Source organism: Tricharina praecox (assembly GCF_024521635.1).
Source record: "Tricharina praecox strain CBS 144465 chromosome Unknown BZA05scaffold_4, whole genome shotgun sequence".
Classification (NCBI taxonomy): Eukaryota; Fungi; Ascomycota; class Pezizomycetes; order Pezizales; family Pyronemataceae; genus Tricharina; species Tricharina praecox.
This window is the reverse complement of record NW_026250406.1, coordinates 1,284,552-1,301,108: the sequence shown is the minus strand read 5'-3', so window position 1 is coordinate 1,301,108 and position 16,557 is coordinate 1,284,552. Positions and strand designations below refer to the sequence as shown.

General features: G+C 54.4%; 5 protein-coding genes across 5 annotated transcripts; 2 read left to right on the top strand and 3 right to left on the bottom strand.

The window, feature by feature from the left end:
- Positions 1–3,599: 3,599 nt before the first annotated feature.
- BZA05DRAFT_388912 (uncharacterized protein) lies at positions 3,600–4,248 on the top strand (the record flags this gene model as incomplete). Its single annotated transcript, XM_051482716.1, has 1 exon — positions 3,600–4,248. A coding segment is annotated over exon 1 (206 nt), but the record flags the coding sequence as incomplete, so codon positions are not given.
- Positions 3,600–5,589, bottom strand: BZA05DRAFT_471581 (uncharacterized protein). Its single transcript, XM_051487970.1, has 3 exons — positions 5,119–5,589; positions 4,590–5,046; positions 3,600–4,528 (listed from the first exon to the last, which is right to left on the bottom strand). The coding sequence occupies exons 1-3, from the start codon at positions 5,524–5,526 to the stop codon at positions 4,017–4,019; spliced, it is 1,377 nt and encodes a 458-aa protein (XP_051342661.1). The 5' UTR covers positions 5,527–5,589; the 3' UTR covers positions 3,600–4,016.
- Positions 5,590–12,974: 7,385 nt separating this feature from the next.
- Positions 12,975–14,959, bottom strand: BZA05DRAFT_388898 (S-adenosyl-L-methionine-dependent methyltransferase). Its single transcript, XM_051482715.1, has 13 exons — positions 14,830–14,959; positions 14,686–14,753; positions 14,608–14,633; positions 14,494–14,549; positions 14,413–14,426; positions 14,172–14,342; positions 14,079–14,096; positions 13,996–14,010; positions 13,890–13,935; positions 13,756–13,835; positions 13,657–13,700; positions 13,233–13,608; positions 12,975–13,172 (listed from the first exon to the last, which is right to left on the bottom strand). The coding sequence occupies exons 1-13, from the start codon at positions 14,866–14,868 to the stop codon at positions 13,139–13,141; spliced, it is 987 nt and encodes a 328-aa protein (XP_051342660.1). The 5' UTR covers positions 14,869–14,959; the 3' UTR covers positions 12,975–13,138.
- On the top strand, positions 14,960–15,617 carry BZA05DRAFT_388894 (uncharacterized protein). The gene has a single exon (XM_051482714.1). It carries the CDS (start codon positions 15,269–15,271, stop codon positions 15,566–15,568), a length of 300 nt encoding a protein of 99 aa, XP_051342659.1. The 5' UTR covers positions 14,960–15,268; the 3' UTR covers positions 15,569–15,617.
- Positions 15,598–16,067, bottom strand: BZA05DRAFT_388893 (uncharacterized protein). The gene has a single exon (XM_051482713.1). It carries the CDS (start codon positions 16,031–16,033, stop codon positions 15,701–15,703), a length of 333 nt encoding a protein of 110 aa, XP_051342658.1. The 5' UTR covers positions 16,034–16,067; the 3' UTR covers positions 15,598–15,700.
- Positions 16,068–16,557: the final 490 nt, after the last annotated feature.

Sequence of the window (16,557 nt, the reverse complement as noted above, 5' to 3'; positions counted from 1 at the left end):
TCGTTCCGAAAGCCATGTGTTCGGAAATTGCCGTCGGGCAGGTTCGGAACGAAGCGGGGACCTCAGTGCCAAAAAAAGTTTTCACGTGATCTTCGCACGCCACCTTTTCTCGGGGTACATAGTGTGGCGGAGCCACACCGTGGCTACCACCGTGGCTGCTACTGTGGCGATGCGGCTGTCTTTGTCTTAGTCTTTGTCATGCGAGCTTGGCAGCCTCGGGGCGGAGCCGAAGGTTTACTCTAGAGCGGGTTCTTGTTAGATAGATTTCGAATCGATAGACATCGTTGCGTGTAGTCTCACCGGTGGCGAGCACGGGTATCACGACACCACAACCACCGCTTGCAGTGAATCGTTTCCTTTTCTTCACACTATTATTGTAAAGCGATGGGAGAGCTGTCGGCGGAAGGAGGCTGCGGGAGGAGGACGTATTTGCGGGAGGAAGCGAATGGGGTTATAATTATTAGTGGCAGCACCAGCGCTGGGTGGTCCAGCGGGGCCGTATGATCTCATAGCCGTCTGCGTCTGCTTCTACTCCTACTTCTTCTCCTTCTGCTTCTTCTTTTCATCATCATCACCATCATCATCATCCGCACAGACGATCAACCCTCACGTCTTCTCCTTCCTCTGTGCCACTGTGTGTGCTTTCTTCTAGATCCCGCCTCCAGCCTGTAGGAGTGTTGGCACACTAACAGCTCGCAAAACTATCTCTCCTCCTCTCGAGTCCCGTCAGCGAGACATCGCGGCGACGTCAGAGCTCCCAGCGAGTATTCGAGTGGGCCTCTAGTCGAGACTCGAGAGCTCGTGATCCGGCTTTGCCTCCCTCAAGGTTCCTGCGTGGCTGGACGCTCAGGACTCAGGAGTCCGTACCCGGAGGAGTCCGGACAATCGACAGCGAGGTGATCGGTACCATACCTACTGGCAGACGCAAAGGACTGGGAGATCGGAGCTTTGCGAGCTCACTATATTCGCAGTTACAGGAAGACGTACGAACCCGCTTGGGATACAGAACCAGACACGCCGGTCATACATATCAACCCGTTTCGTCACTTCGTGCGAACGGCCGTTCAGTCTTACAGTAGTAGGAGTAGTTATCGAACCCTAGCAGTAGTCTATCATAGATCTTTAAGTTTGTCGCGTGAAAGTCGCCAGAGCCGCGCCCCTCGAATCCGCGAAGCCCGTGGAGAAGCGTGCCGTTTATCAGTGAATCACGCGATATGTCGGAAATCTTGTCTACCTCACATTTTTCCTGATCCTTACGAGTTCACGCACTCTCACCATGAGAGCAGCGATACGTAGGATGGATAAGGAAGCAGATAAGATAGGAGAAGCGGGTAGTCGGATTGGGTGATACCGAACGATGGAGGTGAAGAAAGTTACGTCGTCACAGCCTGGCGAACTCAAAAGCCAGGACACGTAATTTGGGAAAAGTAGGATACGCAATGACCATTCGCAATGGCCATTCGCAATGGACATTGTGATGGTATACGCAGCGGTTACACGCAATGAGGGAAGGGAAGGCTTGGGATTTGGGAGGACAGGTGTCGTCCAATATAGTACTGCATTTCTTGTTTTCTCGCTGTATAATCTCTTGCTTCCTTCTCTCTACCTCCTGTCCGTACGATGGTACTTCCGCACCGCCCATCGATAGGAGGTACATAGCAGCAGAACGGCTCTTCGGAGTTGAATATCTAGAACCTCAACTTCTTCATCATTCTTCATTTACGCCGTTCCCTTTGCCGGGCTACGTCAGTATGCAACCCTTTCTCCAGAGTATGTAGTGAGAGTAGTTGTGGAATCCTACCGGTAGATCTCTATGTGCGTCGCGTGTAAGTCGACAGAGCCGCACCCCTCGAATCCGCGAAATCCCTGAAGAAGTGTGATGTTTGCGAGTGATTCACATTATATCACTCGCAACACCCGGCCACCTCCGATTTTTTCTCTGTCCTTGCAGGTTCACGCACTAAATCGGGAGGGCAGGGCGGAGGTCAATAGGGAGCTCACGGTCAGCGGTCGGTGACATCCGGGTGGAAAAGGACATGTAATCTGCTATGATCTAGGTACTAAGGACGAATGCAATGATGATTAAACAAAAGAAGATTCTCGCACTCAATGTACGTACTCTAGCCAGCCAGAGCTCTCCAGTGTGAATAGTAAGGTAGAGCGAGCGTCTTGACGCCTCTGTGTTGCGGCGAGCGGCGGTATGGTGGAACTAAGGTGTGATGGCGGGCAGACCCGATGCGGTCGTTGAACGTTAAAATGTTTTCTGTTGCTGCTTTTCTGTTCATCTTGTCGGACCGGTCTATTGTTCAACACATCTGACATTATCAACCAACAGATATTCTCGTATGTACCTGTCGAGCGTCTCTCAATTCGTAGCACTACTTACCGTTTCTCCCGATCCGAATGCCCTAACCCGGCGGCCCCACGTGTCTCGGAGTACCGGACGCTCCGAGCATCGACCGAGCATCGACCGAGAAACAGAATCAGGAACAGAATCAGAATCAGAAAGAGAAACAGCGGGTTGTCTCGGCTGCGATATCCGTATCACGCCATATTATAGTTACCCGCTGGATGAGTGGTTGCCATGCATCCGAGGTCGGCGGGGAAGGGGGGGAGGGGGGGGAGGGGGGGAGGGGTGAGGGAGCCGAACGATCGCCGGTGATCCGACCGCGAGATCATCCGCGCTACCTACTCCATCATCATCATGTGCTAGTTGATATCACGTGTCGACCGCGATGAAGGTTTAACGATGCATGCGCGAGCGGAGACTTCTCGACTCTCGACTCTCGACTCGATCTTGCTCCGCACCGCTTCCGGCGGGAAACCGACAATCTCCGAGTGTCTGGAGGTAACGGGAATCGCGCATGTTGATGAAGAGACTGTCGATTTTACTAGGTAGCATTTCGCATACAGCGCTTCCAGACTATTGTACGGCGACCGCACTACTAGTCTTCGAAGAAGGAACATTTCCCACCCTCGTGAGACCGAGGTGCGAGAAGCTCGCTGTCCAACCAGGCACGCCACAGCCGTTTGCACTCTACTCTACTCTAGATACTCGATATAACAGTCGCGAGTCGCGACTAGCGAGCGGCGTCGGACCTCCCCCTCCCCCTCTCGTTCTCCCCACATCACCTCCCCGCATCCACCATCCCCATCCCCATCTTCATCTCAAGATCGGCCAGCCAAGAATCCAAGATGCGGGATGCGGGCGCCGTACCATAGATACTAGCTGTGCATAGTGAGACATCGCCATGGGGGCCACGAACAGAACTCGAACCAACCCACTCGCGCTATCTGCTCTGGTTCGTTCGAGCAAGTCAAATGAGTCTACACTAGTTAGTAGGGTAGATAGTTCCAACATTCACTCAGTCGAGACGATGGATGGAAGTTTCCGTGGTGCGGTCGAGTTTGATTTGATTGCATGTTCGGCAAATGAATAGCTTCTTGTTACTTGTGAGACATGCGTGAATGAGTGAGTTCCCGCGCTCGTGCTGGCGCTCTCAGCTACCTAGATAGATTCTGGAGATGCATATGGCTAACCAAGAAGTGCATAACCACCCAGAGTAGAGCAGGTGGACCGCGCTTGGCGGTGAATGCCAGTTGATGATTCGTTTTGCGGAGTCGCATGATGTGCTGTGCTTCATTACGTTGCGGGTGGGGGCTGGCTTGGTGTTTCTGGATCTCCTTCTGGTCGCTACTCTAGAGGGTCCTTGGTTCCTCGGGTCTGCTGTGGGCGGCGGGGGGATCGGAAGCTTCATTACAGTAGTGAAGGTAGTGTCGGAGAACGCCGTAGAGATGGCCATGGTTAACTAAGCCCAATAGTGGACAACCTAGTTGGGCATCATGTTATCGTACCCCGATTCGAACGCCCCCCACCCCCCAGAAAAGTACTCCTAGCTACGCCAGATCCTAAGATCAAGAGAGAAGACAGAACACACAGATGGAACTTTGCATCAATGAAGAAACGGCGCGCATCACGAGAAGTCATGTAACAGCGCTGCATTCGTAAAACTCCACTAATTATCGCCAAAGGAAACCCTATGCGACGACGTACTGACCACCCTTCGTGGCGGCATTGGCGAGAGATCTATAGCCTCCGTAAACTTCTCGGTGATGACGCCCACCAGGGCGACATCGCTCCCAAACCCGCCCCTATTCGTCGCGCCTCCCCCACCAGTCGAGATCCTTTTCTTTGGTGGCAGCGGTAGTGTTCGCACCTCGTCATCCTCCCCGTCTCCTTTCTGCCCCCCCCCCTCCTCCTCCTCCTCCTCCACTAGTGTGTGCGTGGTAATACTCGTCGTCCGCGACACCTGCGCCTGTTGCTGAAGCTGGCTCCCCCGCCGGAACAGATCGTACAGCGAGTCGCGCTTCCGGGATCTACCCGCCGAGTCGCTGGCGCCGCTCGTCGCTTCGGTGAGCAACCCTGGTATGACGCGCGCAAACAGGACTTTCAGCGCCGGCAGGGACACGGTGGTGATGCTGATTGTGGCTTCGAGCTGGCCCCACAGCGAGGGGTCGAATGCGTCCCCTGGAAAAGGAGGGGTTAGTAACTAGTTATGCGTGAAGTGCGCGGGGGAGGGGGGGTGTACATGAGGGCTCGTAGGAATTGGCGAATTTGCCGATGTAGCCCATTCGCACTGTGGAGCAGAGACATGCCAGCCCGCCGAGATTGAACATGAAGATCACCACCGCCTTCTTCTGCCATGTCATCTGCAAGCCGACGACGAGGCATATCGGCAGTGCCAGCGAGGCGATGTCGGAGGCGGTGTGGATCGAGGTGGTGATCCAGTAGAAGGCCGTGTAGTCACGGCATTTCGTCGCCGGGTGGAAGCGCAGCGAGAGATCGAAGCCGGCGCCGACGGGCGCGCACTGGAATGTCGCTGCGAATACGAAGCCGACGATAAAGGCGATGTGGAAGGCGAATAGGAAGTTGACGACCCAGCGGATGAGCCCGGTGGGGCTCGCGAGCCGGCTGACGAAGAAGAGCACCGAGAGCTTGACGAAGAATATGCACATACTGTAAAGGAGCAGGTGCGTGATGAACACCTACATACGGAGACACGCGCGTGTTAGTGGCTCGTTCGGATGGGTGAGGCGGGGAGGGGGCGTGCCCTTTACCTGTACCCCTACGACCGCTTCAGAATATGTCATGTCCCAGGCGTGTTTCCCCAGGCCTCCGCCGGTAGCAGCCAAGATGTTCTCGGTGGTCAAGCCCATGCAGAACAGCGTAGCGGGGACGATCATCCAGTCGTCGAGGCCCAGCTTCCCGGCGGCGACCTTCCTCGTCACCAGCCTTGCCACGGCGACCAAGAATGCGAGCGCCATCGAGATGCTGCAGACCAGCACCATCGTGGGACCTCGGTGAGCCGGTACGTAGTTGGGGTAGAAGTTTGGCGGGATGAAGCCTGAAGGGAACGGTGCTAGTCCGGCGGCCTGGCCTTGGGCGACCCCGAGCAGGGCGGCCACGCCGGTGGGTGCCGTCCACCCGTCCGTGCCGACTGTTGTTGGTGACGGAAGAACTGCCATCGATTCTTATCGTGATGCCACCGCTTGTCGACGTCGGATTGTGTGGGCCATGTCAGATAGGCTGAAGGCGCGCGAGGCAGAGGCCAGCATATATGGTTCCCTGGAGGGGTGGTCGCTGCCTGGCCGTTGTTGCTGCTGCTGATGCTGCACGGAGCAACACTCGCAATGTCGTTAGCCGAAAACTCGAACAATGAGATCTGCAGACATAGCCGCGTCGCACTGAGAGGGCGGGTGATCCCTGATTGTGCATCTTCACTCCAACCATGCGCAAGGGGTTGTGTGTGTCTTCAGCTCGCACTTTCGTGAGATCAACTGCCCTATCGAGTGCGTCTGATCATTCCCACTCTTCTGGCAAACCCAGGGTTTCTACAACCACTATAGCGCCGTATAGTACCACTACTATAGTAACGACACCATCCGAAATTCGGCCTAGTCCATCCGAATCCACTCCCCTCTCGCAACGATCAACTTTAGCCGGGTGGAGGAGGATGAGGATGAGGAGGAACTTCCCGGATCTTGGCGATCCATCTCTCTCCATCCACCTAACCGGAATGGATTGCAACCTCTCCCAAAAGAAGTCGGCACGGCAATTGCACTCTTGCCGTCCCATCTCTCTTCCCTCAGCGCCGGTCAGAGTTCATCTGTTCCCCATCATCCACCCAACTAGCCGGCAAATTTGGTGTTCAGTCATCCGCCCCCCCTTCAATCCCAGCGATCGTGCTTTACCGAAATCTCGCTCACGCCACATGCGCAGGTCCACTCCGATAAGATACATACCTCGTGTGAAGGTCGGGAGCATGTACATATGTACATAAGATGTCGGAGAGTTCGGAGGGGGGGAAACGTTATGGACCATGGAGAGCATGCATGCAACCGGGATCCCGATAGCTCTGTAACTCACCAACCCGCCTGGGCAGGGCAGGGCGGTGTATGTACAAGTACACATGGTACATACATAGCGCGCATCACCCCGATGGTCCGATCACACATTCCGGCGCGGTGAGGGATTTCCAGCGAATCCGTCCCCGTCCCGTGAGTGCTTGAGATCAGTGAGTGTTCCATGTTCGTCGCAGACTCGCTTTCCGACGCTCTTCCGTCCCCATCCCGCCCCACCCCGCTCGTATTCGGCCCCCCAATCCTCGTTCTTCTTCATAAGTCCTCTTCTTCTTCTTCTGTGCTCTGTGATGAAGTTTGAATAATCCTTATTTTTAGCTCACCCAGTGACCACGGGTGCACAGCATCATGACCACAGGATCATACTATAAGTACATATAGGTAGCTCCCCTTTCCCTCCGTCCGAGAAAGAAACCTCCAAGCCAATTCAATCCAAAGCGACCCTGATCCTCACCCTACAGAAACGCGACGCGATGCGACGCAGGGTCGGCCGTACATACTACATACACATGTATGTAACTCCCCTGCATGTCCCCACTGAAATGAACGCAAAACCGGTAGTCTATGTAGGTACAATACATCCGCTATGTACATACATACATACAAACGTGTTGATAAGCAGCTAAGCGCCGGAATCGAACCGTTTCCACGGTGAACGGTGAAGAGACTTACATTTACGTACATGTACATACAAGAGGTATGTATACCGGTAGTAGACACCTATCTACCGGCACGTACCGGTAGGTAAGCAGAGTATGTAGGTTGTCCCTGAGTCCCTGAGTCCCTGAGTCCCTGAGTCCCTGAGTCTGCGTTCCGAGTTTCAGGTACACACACATACATGCCTGACAACGCACTGTTGCTCCGACTCCCGAGTCCGGATGTTCCTGAGCTTCGATGTTCTCCACGCGCGTGCTCCTGATCGTCAACTATATACTATGTAGGTAGGTATATAGGTAGGTGGGTAGGTAACCAGGTAGATACTAGATGGTGTGCTTCCGGATCGCTGCTGCGATATTGTTCTGTGGGTTATTTCTATCCAGGGCTCTGCCACGGGGTTCTCACGTGTGGGATCGGGATTCGGGGCTGTGACGGCTGGAGGCGGCAGTGTCCATAGATATTATATAGGTACGTGATAATTGGTATGTACCAGTAATCGACGAGCTCGGGATTAGTTGCTGGGGAACGGAGAACGACAATCGACGCGATGTATGCCATGTACTCACTACTGCTACATCTGGCTTATGCTTCCCCCCATCTTATCCTGTATCCCGCACCGTTCTCGACTCTCGAATCCCTCCTCCTCGGGTTTTGTTAGTCGTCTCTCCTCTCCTCTCCTCTCCGCGCGAAGCACAATGTCGTATTACGTAGGAGGCGTTCTCTACTGGATACACCACTACCCAGGTAGATATCTGGGTAGGTAGTTACCTGGTTGATTCTCATAGAAGCCTGAGGCAGCCGCTATTGCAATTGCTCAGAGACAATTTCTCCCCAAAGTGGGGGCGAAGTTTTATAGTTGCTTTTTCCGGGCGGATGGAAGAGATGGATCATGGGGAAGGATAAGTCTTGAGATGGCAGCGGGATGGGATGAGATGGGATGGGATATAGCAGCGGGATACATATCATAGCAGCGGGATAGTTACATATCTGATACTTGATACTTGATGCATTCACGGAGACCGGAGAACGGGGTTAGTTACGGGGAACGGAGAACGGAGGAGACGCGCAGCCGGGACGGACATAGTCACATAGGTACTAGCACAGGTATGTAGGCTGTAGCCCTGAAAAGTGTGGTATGTATCAGGGCATTTGCCAATTCTTGTCGGTCTGTTTGAGCACAGCATGGTTACCTATAACTGGTAGAAGCCGACCGAGGCGGGATCGTCCCCGCCGTAGTATGTAGAGTAGGCAGGCATATTGCAGGCTGCAATACGATGCGACGTCCGGTCACTATGCCGATACTCCCCCTATGTAGTATGTACCAGTACTTGATGCGCCATCAACGCAACCACATAAACAGACAGACGGACAGACTTGTTTCCATCGAGACGCTGCACACGTGAAGGCGAGCTTCGAACTTCGGCTAACTCGCCGCCCCCTGGCACGGGGATGTACCGGTATCTAGATATCTCGCCAGCCGGCCTCTCGGTTCTCCCCGCTCGTATGCGGCGTGAGTACCTTCAACCTCGTACGTGTTGGGTGAGTACCCGTGCAACTACATATAAAAATGTAAACCCCCGCAGCCCGCTCCCCGCTCGTCTCTCGCCTCGCTCTCCACATTCCACAGTTTACGCCACCAAAAACGGTAATCTGGGGGCGCAACCCTCATTCCCGCTCCCCCCGCTCCCCCTTCCCCCCCTTCCCCCCCCCCCCATCAACTCAAATTCCTGGTTGACGGAAATGGAAATGGAAACGGAAACGGCTGTGTGGCTGCTACAGACATACCGGACCTACCGGGGGCATGATCCGGGGGCACGATCCGGGGGATGTCGCGTTTTCGCTTACTTTCGCGGCCGACACGACGGAGCCGCAGGTATGGTAGAGTAGGTATCGGCCCGAGGTTGCCTAGCTGGCGGTACTCTACACACATTTATGTAGAGTATAGTAGATAGCAGAGAGCTCTGCGCGCTAGTTAGTTAGTAGCGGGCTGCGTTTCCGCCGGCGCGCGGGAGGCGGCGGCGGCGGCGGCTTACAGTACATAGAGTACTGAAGTAGAGTAGGCACATCAATGATAATGAGGACCTTGAGGCTTGGGTGGGTGGAAAGGGAAAATAGCTACTGGACGGGCGATTGTCCATGGTTTATATGTAGTAGTAGACTTTGGCGTGTCTGAATGGCTCCATCGAGGATCCAATGAACCCAAGATTTTAGTCACCATTGCGCGTCACTCGTTCCAGTCTCGATTATGAGAATGTCTCTTTCCTATAGCCTAGGCCCTCTCACTAGCGCCCATATGTTGTGCGGTCGTCCAGCGGTCTGGCTCGATGGCTTGCTGCGCGGTCGACGGCGCTGTAGCACAGTGACGGAGGAGCTGTTGGAGAGAGGAGGAAGTGAGGGAGGACTCCTGTCGGCGGGAGAAAACGAATGTGGTTAATAGTGGGTATCAACGTTGGTGGGCATGGCGGGCATGGCAGGGTCTTCTGCTTCTTCTTCTTCTTCTTTCTAGATCATCATCTATCGAATCGACGGCCAACACCCCATCTCCTCTCTCTCCTCTATGTGCGCTTGCTTTCTCGCCTGGCCAAGGGAGGCATTGGCAAAGGGCCCCCGCATAACCAGTCACCACTGCAGATCACTCGCTCGCTGGTGTCAATGGATCTTGCCAGGCTGAATGACTCGTTTCAGTCTCGATGATTCTTGCCAGTATGAATGGCCCATTCCAGTCTCAATAGCCGATACTCTACATGGCCCGTTCCAACATCGCCATCGCCATCGAGGGACGTATGTCACTCCAAGTGACTCCAACAACCATCGAGCACAACATCAAGGCAGGAGACCTCAGGCGAAGCCACGAAGGGCGGATGTCCGTCAGTCCAGCTGGCAGACGGACTCTGTAGGTATGTGGACTTCAAGTGTACATATGTCACAGCAAAGTCTTACTGGTCGGCTGTGCCATATGAGTTTCCTTTCGCTTGTTCCTGCACTTCCGCTGCGTTTGCTGGCGTTTCTCACCAAATCTTCCCGGGCGGGCTTTGCATTATAGGTACTCTGGGTACCGTATTGGGCACTTTTGTGGTATGCATACGGACGAAGGAAAAGTTTGCCCGAGTGCACAAGTACACTACTTATCTCACTGATTCTCACCAGAGTGCCAATATGTGGATACTGGAGTTCTAACTGCTCTGAATAGGAGTATACGGCAGAATCTGCCGCCTTAGGCCTTCGATCTTGGTGCGACGTCGCATGTGAACGACCAGTCAAGTCTCAGAGGTAGGGACCGCGCCAGCCCTTATGTAGGTAGAGTAAGTACGTACGGCCTCCTCCCCCGCAATCAAGATACAATTCGTTGCAGATTGTGGGGATTTCTAGATTCGGAACAACCTTATCGACAATCGACTAGCTAGCTAGTTACCAAGTCCCGAGTCTGTACCGTCAGCCGCCCATCCCGCGCGCTCCGAGAAGTTCTTCCCCTGGACTGGAAGTTGCACACTCACGGATTATCACACGGGAGCGAGTGACTACCTGTGCATGCCGCCGCCGCCCCCAGCAGAGAGAGAGAGAGAGATCTTCAGTATATTTCTCATGCAGCCTATCTAGAGTCTAGATTGTGGTGAACCGTCGCACTAATTTCCTGCCCACTCTGGCCGGCCGGGGTGCAGACCCCTGTACCGGCCAGCACGATGTGACGCCGTTGCTGCTGGATGGCGTGGAGGGTGACTCTTGCTATTCGAAGGTTCATTTTGCCGGCTAGAGGCGGTATCACTCGACCCTCCGAAGGACAACTAGCCCTAGGGCTGCTTCTTTTCCCCCACATATTCTACTTCTCTTCCTTCCTTCTCTTCCTTCTTCTTCTTCCTCACCAACACCAACACCAAGACCACCACCACCGACACCACTAACATCACTAACACCATCGCCAAACTACCGGCACCGATTAGAAAGAAAGTAGATCATCCGCCGTTCATACGCCACATCTTGGTTTTCAATACCTTGACTGCTCGCACTTCTCGCAACAGACGTCGAACAAACCGCCAGTTGGCAGGCAGAGTACCAACACCCGCACGGCAGCCTGCTGGTAAGACAAATCACATCCTTCTGCAGCGACGTGAACTGACCGTGCCCATGTAGTGGCAACTACGGTCCTGGGAGACATCACCAACGGACAACCGCCAACGAGCCGTCGTGGATGACCGGCCAACAGGAAAACATGGGCTGACCATTTGTCGACTTGAATCCATCATACCATGAACTGGTGGTATTGGGGCATGCTATACTTCGGTCAAGGGATTTGCATTGGAATTTGGGACATGCGATACTTGAGTTAAGGGACTTGTATGTGAATTGGAAAGCGAAACTGGAGGTCTGATTATTTGCACGGTCTAATCTTGTGACACTCCGATGTCGTATCGCCTTTGGTGGAGAGCCTCGGCACGGACCAACAAATGCGGCAACTACTGGACCTGGACCTGGACCTGGAATTTACCATTATTAATGGACGTATATCAAAAATGCATCCTTCCACCGCGATCTCGGTTTTCAATACTCTGGTTGTGGTGGAGGCGAGCGTATGCAGACATACCGGCATTCGCCCGGGTACATGGGATGCGGCATCAATGCACGGTCTTAGATTGCGCCTCGAGTATCTCCGCGTGTCAATATGGCTTCAATCTACCTAGGTCCTCTCCACGGATCAATAGTGCAGCGGGCCCACGATCCTAGACTTCTAATGTCGGACGACGGACGGACGTCGATCGGTAGTATGTAAGAAGTGTCATTGGTTGCATAGTGTATCACTCGCCTCATCCACGTAAGCGGAGGTATCCGCGAGGTTCCACGGGCGTGTATTGTACGGCCTGTGAAACCAATGAAGTGACGCTCACGAAGTTGAAGTAACACCACGCCGTTGACGAGTGCTCGGAGAGATGCAGCCAGCACCACAGCCTGGCGGAAGTTATGACTAGATTGGGCTACCCCCGGCCCGCTTCGTCAAATCGGGTTCTCACGAGTCACAAGTCACGAACCTCCGCTTCGATCACTACCCACGCCGGTTATGTACTATTTGTATGTACGTGAGAGAGAGTGGTTGTCTATTTGGATGATGATAGAAAGAAGAAGAAGGAGAAGCAGAAGCAGGAGCAGGCGACTAAGAGAGAATACGGCCCCGCTGGACCGCCGATGCTGGTGCTGCCTACTAACTAACCCAATTCGCTTCCTCCCGCCGATTCTACGTCCTCCTGTCGCTGCCTACTTCCGCCCAGTTACAGCTCTCCCATCGCTCTGCAGCACCATTTCTCCCCGCCACGATTCACGATTCACGGTTTACCAGCATCAACGAGTCCACCGAGAAGCCCACCACCCCATATAAACTCATCTTCCCCCGCCACAATTCGCGATTCACGAGTATCAATGAGTTCACCGACCCTTCTCGAAGGAATCTCTTCTCTTCTCTTCTCGCGGCAGCCCAAACCCCTTAGAACCACCACCACCCCCACCCAGATCCCAGCCAGTCGACTGGCTACCTATCACTCGCTGATGCTCCTCCGCAGGGGGAAGTGCAAGAGTTTCTGCGAAATACGTGCTACTAGCTAGCTATCACTCTACTCGTTAAGCGTCTCCCCTACACCGAAGAATGACTTGATACCAGTTCTAGTAGTTCATCGTGGTCGTGTTTCATGTGTATGGGGGATACCCGTAAGATGCGTTGTGTGTGGTAAAGTAATCGGAACGGAAGCGGTGACGGTTCTTGAAGATGCAAGATGAAAAGCCTATGCTATGCTCGACGGACAACCTACGAGGTGGGTGATTTCGTCAGATTGAGTAGGTAGGTAGAGTTACGTAACCGATTTTACAGTCATGCATGCGATATCACTTTGCAGAATCTATCCAGCCGCGATCAATGTTTCAACGCGATGCAAAGCTCAATTACACTACCGTTACGGTTCGTAAAACAACATGGAGACACCAACCGAGCACCTAGAAAAACAACACGCGCATGCCCTTCCTTGTATTCTGTATGCGATGCGCAACGCTACCATTTTCCGCACCCACCTGCGCCAACCAGCTACTCCTCCGGCCGCCTTCCGTACGCGACGTAACTGTGCACCATCAGTTAGCATGCGTTCGCATTCGCGATTAGTATCAAGCAGGCGACTTACTGAACCGCATACGCATGCGTATGTTTATTCTTCGTGGCCATGATGGCGTCCTTACACAATTTATCCGCAACGGCGGGGTCCATTCCGAGGAGCTTCACGAATGCGAGCATCCCGTAAGAATGGAATCCCTGTTCTCCCTGGAGCAGGAGCATGACCCCCAGCTTCTTGAGGTCCTGCGACTTCGCCCACGGCCCGAACGGCTGCTTCAACTGGAACTCGCGCACGTCCACGAAGCCGGCCGCTTCGAGACGGGAGGAGAGGCTGCCTTTCACTGGTGCGAGGCGGCCAGAGGCCGCCATCGCATCGGTCATTCGCTCGCCCCATTGCCGCGCGGGGTTGGACGGCGGGAGTGACTCGTCGTCGCTGTAGAGCTGGGCTGTGCGGGGTTAGTGGAGTGAAGAGGAGTGCGGGGGGGTGTGCCCACCGCCGGATTCGGAGAGTTCAATGAACGCGCCGGGTTTCATGCAGCTGGGCGGGAGGTAAGCATAGTTGTGGTACTAGGTCGGGGAAGGGGGGGACGCACCGGAAGGCCTCTGAAAGCACCTGTGGCCATTTGGTAATGCCTTGGGCTACATTGCGGAAATGGATAAAATCGAAATTGCACTGCGTCGGTGTAAGCACGGACTCCGGTTTCTAGCTGCCGACGATTTCACGTACGGAGGGATATGTCCATTCCAGCTCGGCATCGTCGACCTCGAAATTACTGAACAGATATCAGTGGCTGTCCGCGGGCGATGATCACCGGGAGGGGGGGATGACATACCAGTTCGGCGGCACCCTATCTCGCAGCGTACACATCAGTCCTCAGTCCTCAGTCCCCACTCCTGCAACCGCAATCACACATACCACCTCGGCTGAATCGGACTATCCACCCCAAAACCGTCAGCACCACTCCTCACATTCTGCCCTATCCATCCATCCCCTGGCTGCAGCACGCACCTAAGGTCAACACCTATCACCTCCGCGGACGGATACCGATCCGCCATATCGATCGCCCAGATACCCGTGCCCGTGCCCACGTCCAGGATCTTGTGCGGGTTCGGATTTATCGGTGCTTTGTGCAGCTCGCCGCCGAGGAGGAGGAGGATGATTTCGTGGTGGAGGTCCATGCTAGAGGATTCAGCGGCTAGTTCCTACGTCGCCCAGTTGGTCGGGCCGCGGGCAGGAAACAGAAAAGTACCGGTCTTGTTCTTTCTGTAAGGCGGTGGGTTAGCCTAGCCGTGGCGGAACGGGGGCGGGGGGTAAGAAAGAGAAGTCAAACCTCGTCCGTCGGCATCAGGTTCTTTTCCATGCCGTAGTATGCGTGATAACGCCGTCCTGAACAAGGCGTTAGCCTTCATACCCATACCCCATCCGCGAGTGACAGAGCAGCTACCGTTCTCGAAGATGTATTCATTGACGCTGCAAACCGTTAGAGCCGAGGGGAATCGACAGGAGCCGGTATGCGATCCACCTGGAGCTCAAGCTTGCCGTGCTAGTATCGTATCCCGAAGACGCGTAGTCGGAGCCGTCGGCTTCGAGCTGCAGCGGAGGCGGTCATCGTCAGCAGGGACACGAGCGAGAGGGAAGCGAGAAGAATGGGGGGGGGTATAATTACCAGCGTCGGATCGACCTCGATGTTATCGTTTTGTCCCATTGTTGTGGTGTGTGTGCTGATTCGTTAAAGTTGATGATGATATGTGGTGCTGTTACTCGCTCGCTTGACGTTGATGCTGTGCTATGTACTTTCCCACGGTCGGGGCAGGTCCCATCGATATATAACCGACCAGTCTTCAGAATGCTACTGGTTTCCATGTCATCTAGCCGTATACTACTAGGACCGGTTCCCTAAGATGCCACTGGCCGGAATCGAAATAGCAGCCACGGACTACCTGTGCGCCAAAGGCCAAAGTTATCGTGCCGGGGCGTGGCGGTAACTAAACAAGTTCTACTTGCTTAGCACCGCTAAACTTATGCATACATACCGGCTCGACAGCCATCCGACCTATGCTTGTAGAGTACTCTAAGCTACCTTCCGGCCGACGCCTCCCGTGTTCATGAACGGTAGGCTATGTATCTACATATCTACATGGCTCCAAGTTTGCTTGTCGAGATACGTCGACCGGCCACCCAGTTGCGATAACCGATCGGTATGCACCCAAGACCCAACATGCGCACCACCACTAAACTTTCCCGTGCCAATGGCATCCCTGAAACCTTCCTCACCACGCTATGTATCGCTCAAGCCCGACACGATATGTGTGGCCGAAGCACCGCAGGCAGCAGTGAGAGGAGCACACCAGACCCCGCGGTTGCCGCGACCTGGTAGGGTACACGGTGTACCGTGTACCTGGTAGTCAGGGTGGGGAAAGTGTATTGCTCGTCCCGTGATAAAGATCGGCTACGAGCTGTGTGCTCCATACATAAGGCTAGATACGGCATCCTCGTGAATTGCTGCCCCTCTCTAGATCATACCTACCGTTACCGAGTCAACGACCGATCCGCGGTGGCAGTTTGGCCGAAAACCGTGCAGGCAGCAGTGGCAGCGGGCAGTGGGCTGAGTGAAAACCAGGGTCACCGAAAGGCTTGCCGATAGCTGCAACGTCGAATGCAATTACGTACGGCGAAGCACTGAAGCTTAGGTAGGCTCCCGCTTGGCGGATGGTTTGGCCCTTGGACACCAACACCAACCCCGCACTTGCGCATGTCGGAGTTCGGAGGCGCCAGACACCCGTTCTACCCGTCCCACTAGAGCTTAGCATAGGTGAGAAGGGCAATGAAATGGGCACGGTGACAACACTCAAGCGCCAGCATGCATACATGCGACCAAGCTGGCTGCCGAAGGCTGGAAGGAAGAAAGAAAGAAAGAAAGAAAGAAAGAAAGAAAGAAAGAAAGATAGAAAGAAAGAAAGAAAGAAAGAAGAGGACTAACGGAAAGAGGTGGTAACCTGCAAGCTGTTATCCGACCTATCAGCCAGTCGGCGGATTTCATGGAGAATTGTGATATATGCAAGTAAATTAGGTATCTCTAGAGCAAGAAGCGGGCGCATACCATCGAGAATTGTGATATGAGCATCTCCAGAGTCCAGAGCGACCTCCCACGCCGCGTGAAGCATAGCTAGCGTAAAGACCACGTGTGTAGAACGACAGCAAACGCGTAACGAATCCGGAAGGACGTTACATATCTACTGCCGCGCTTTGGTACCGTGGGGGTGTTTGGGCTTCTGGGCCGGAGGTTTTTAGTTGGGCGGACGCCAGACGCAGCCAAGAGTTGGCGCTGGCGGTCTGGTCTGCAGCGCCAGTCGGATCCAGGACCAGCGCTGCGACTGACGGTGGTCCGTCCGAG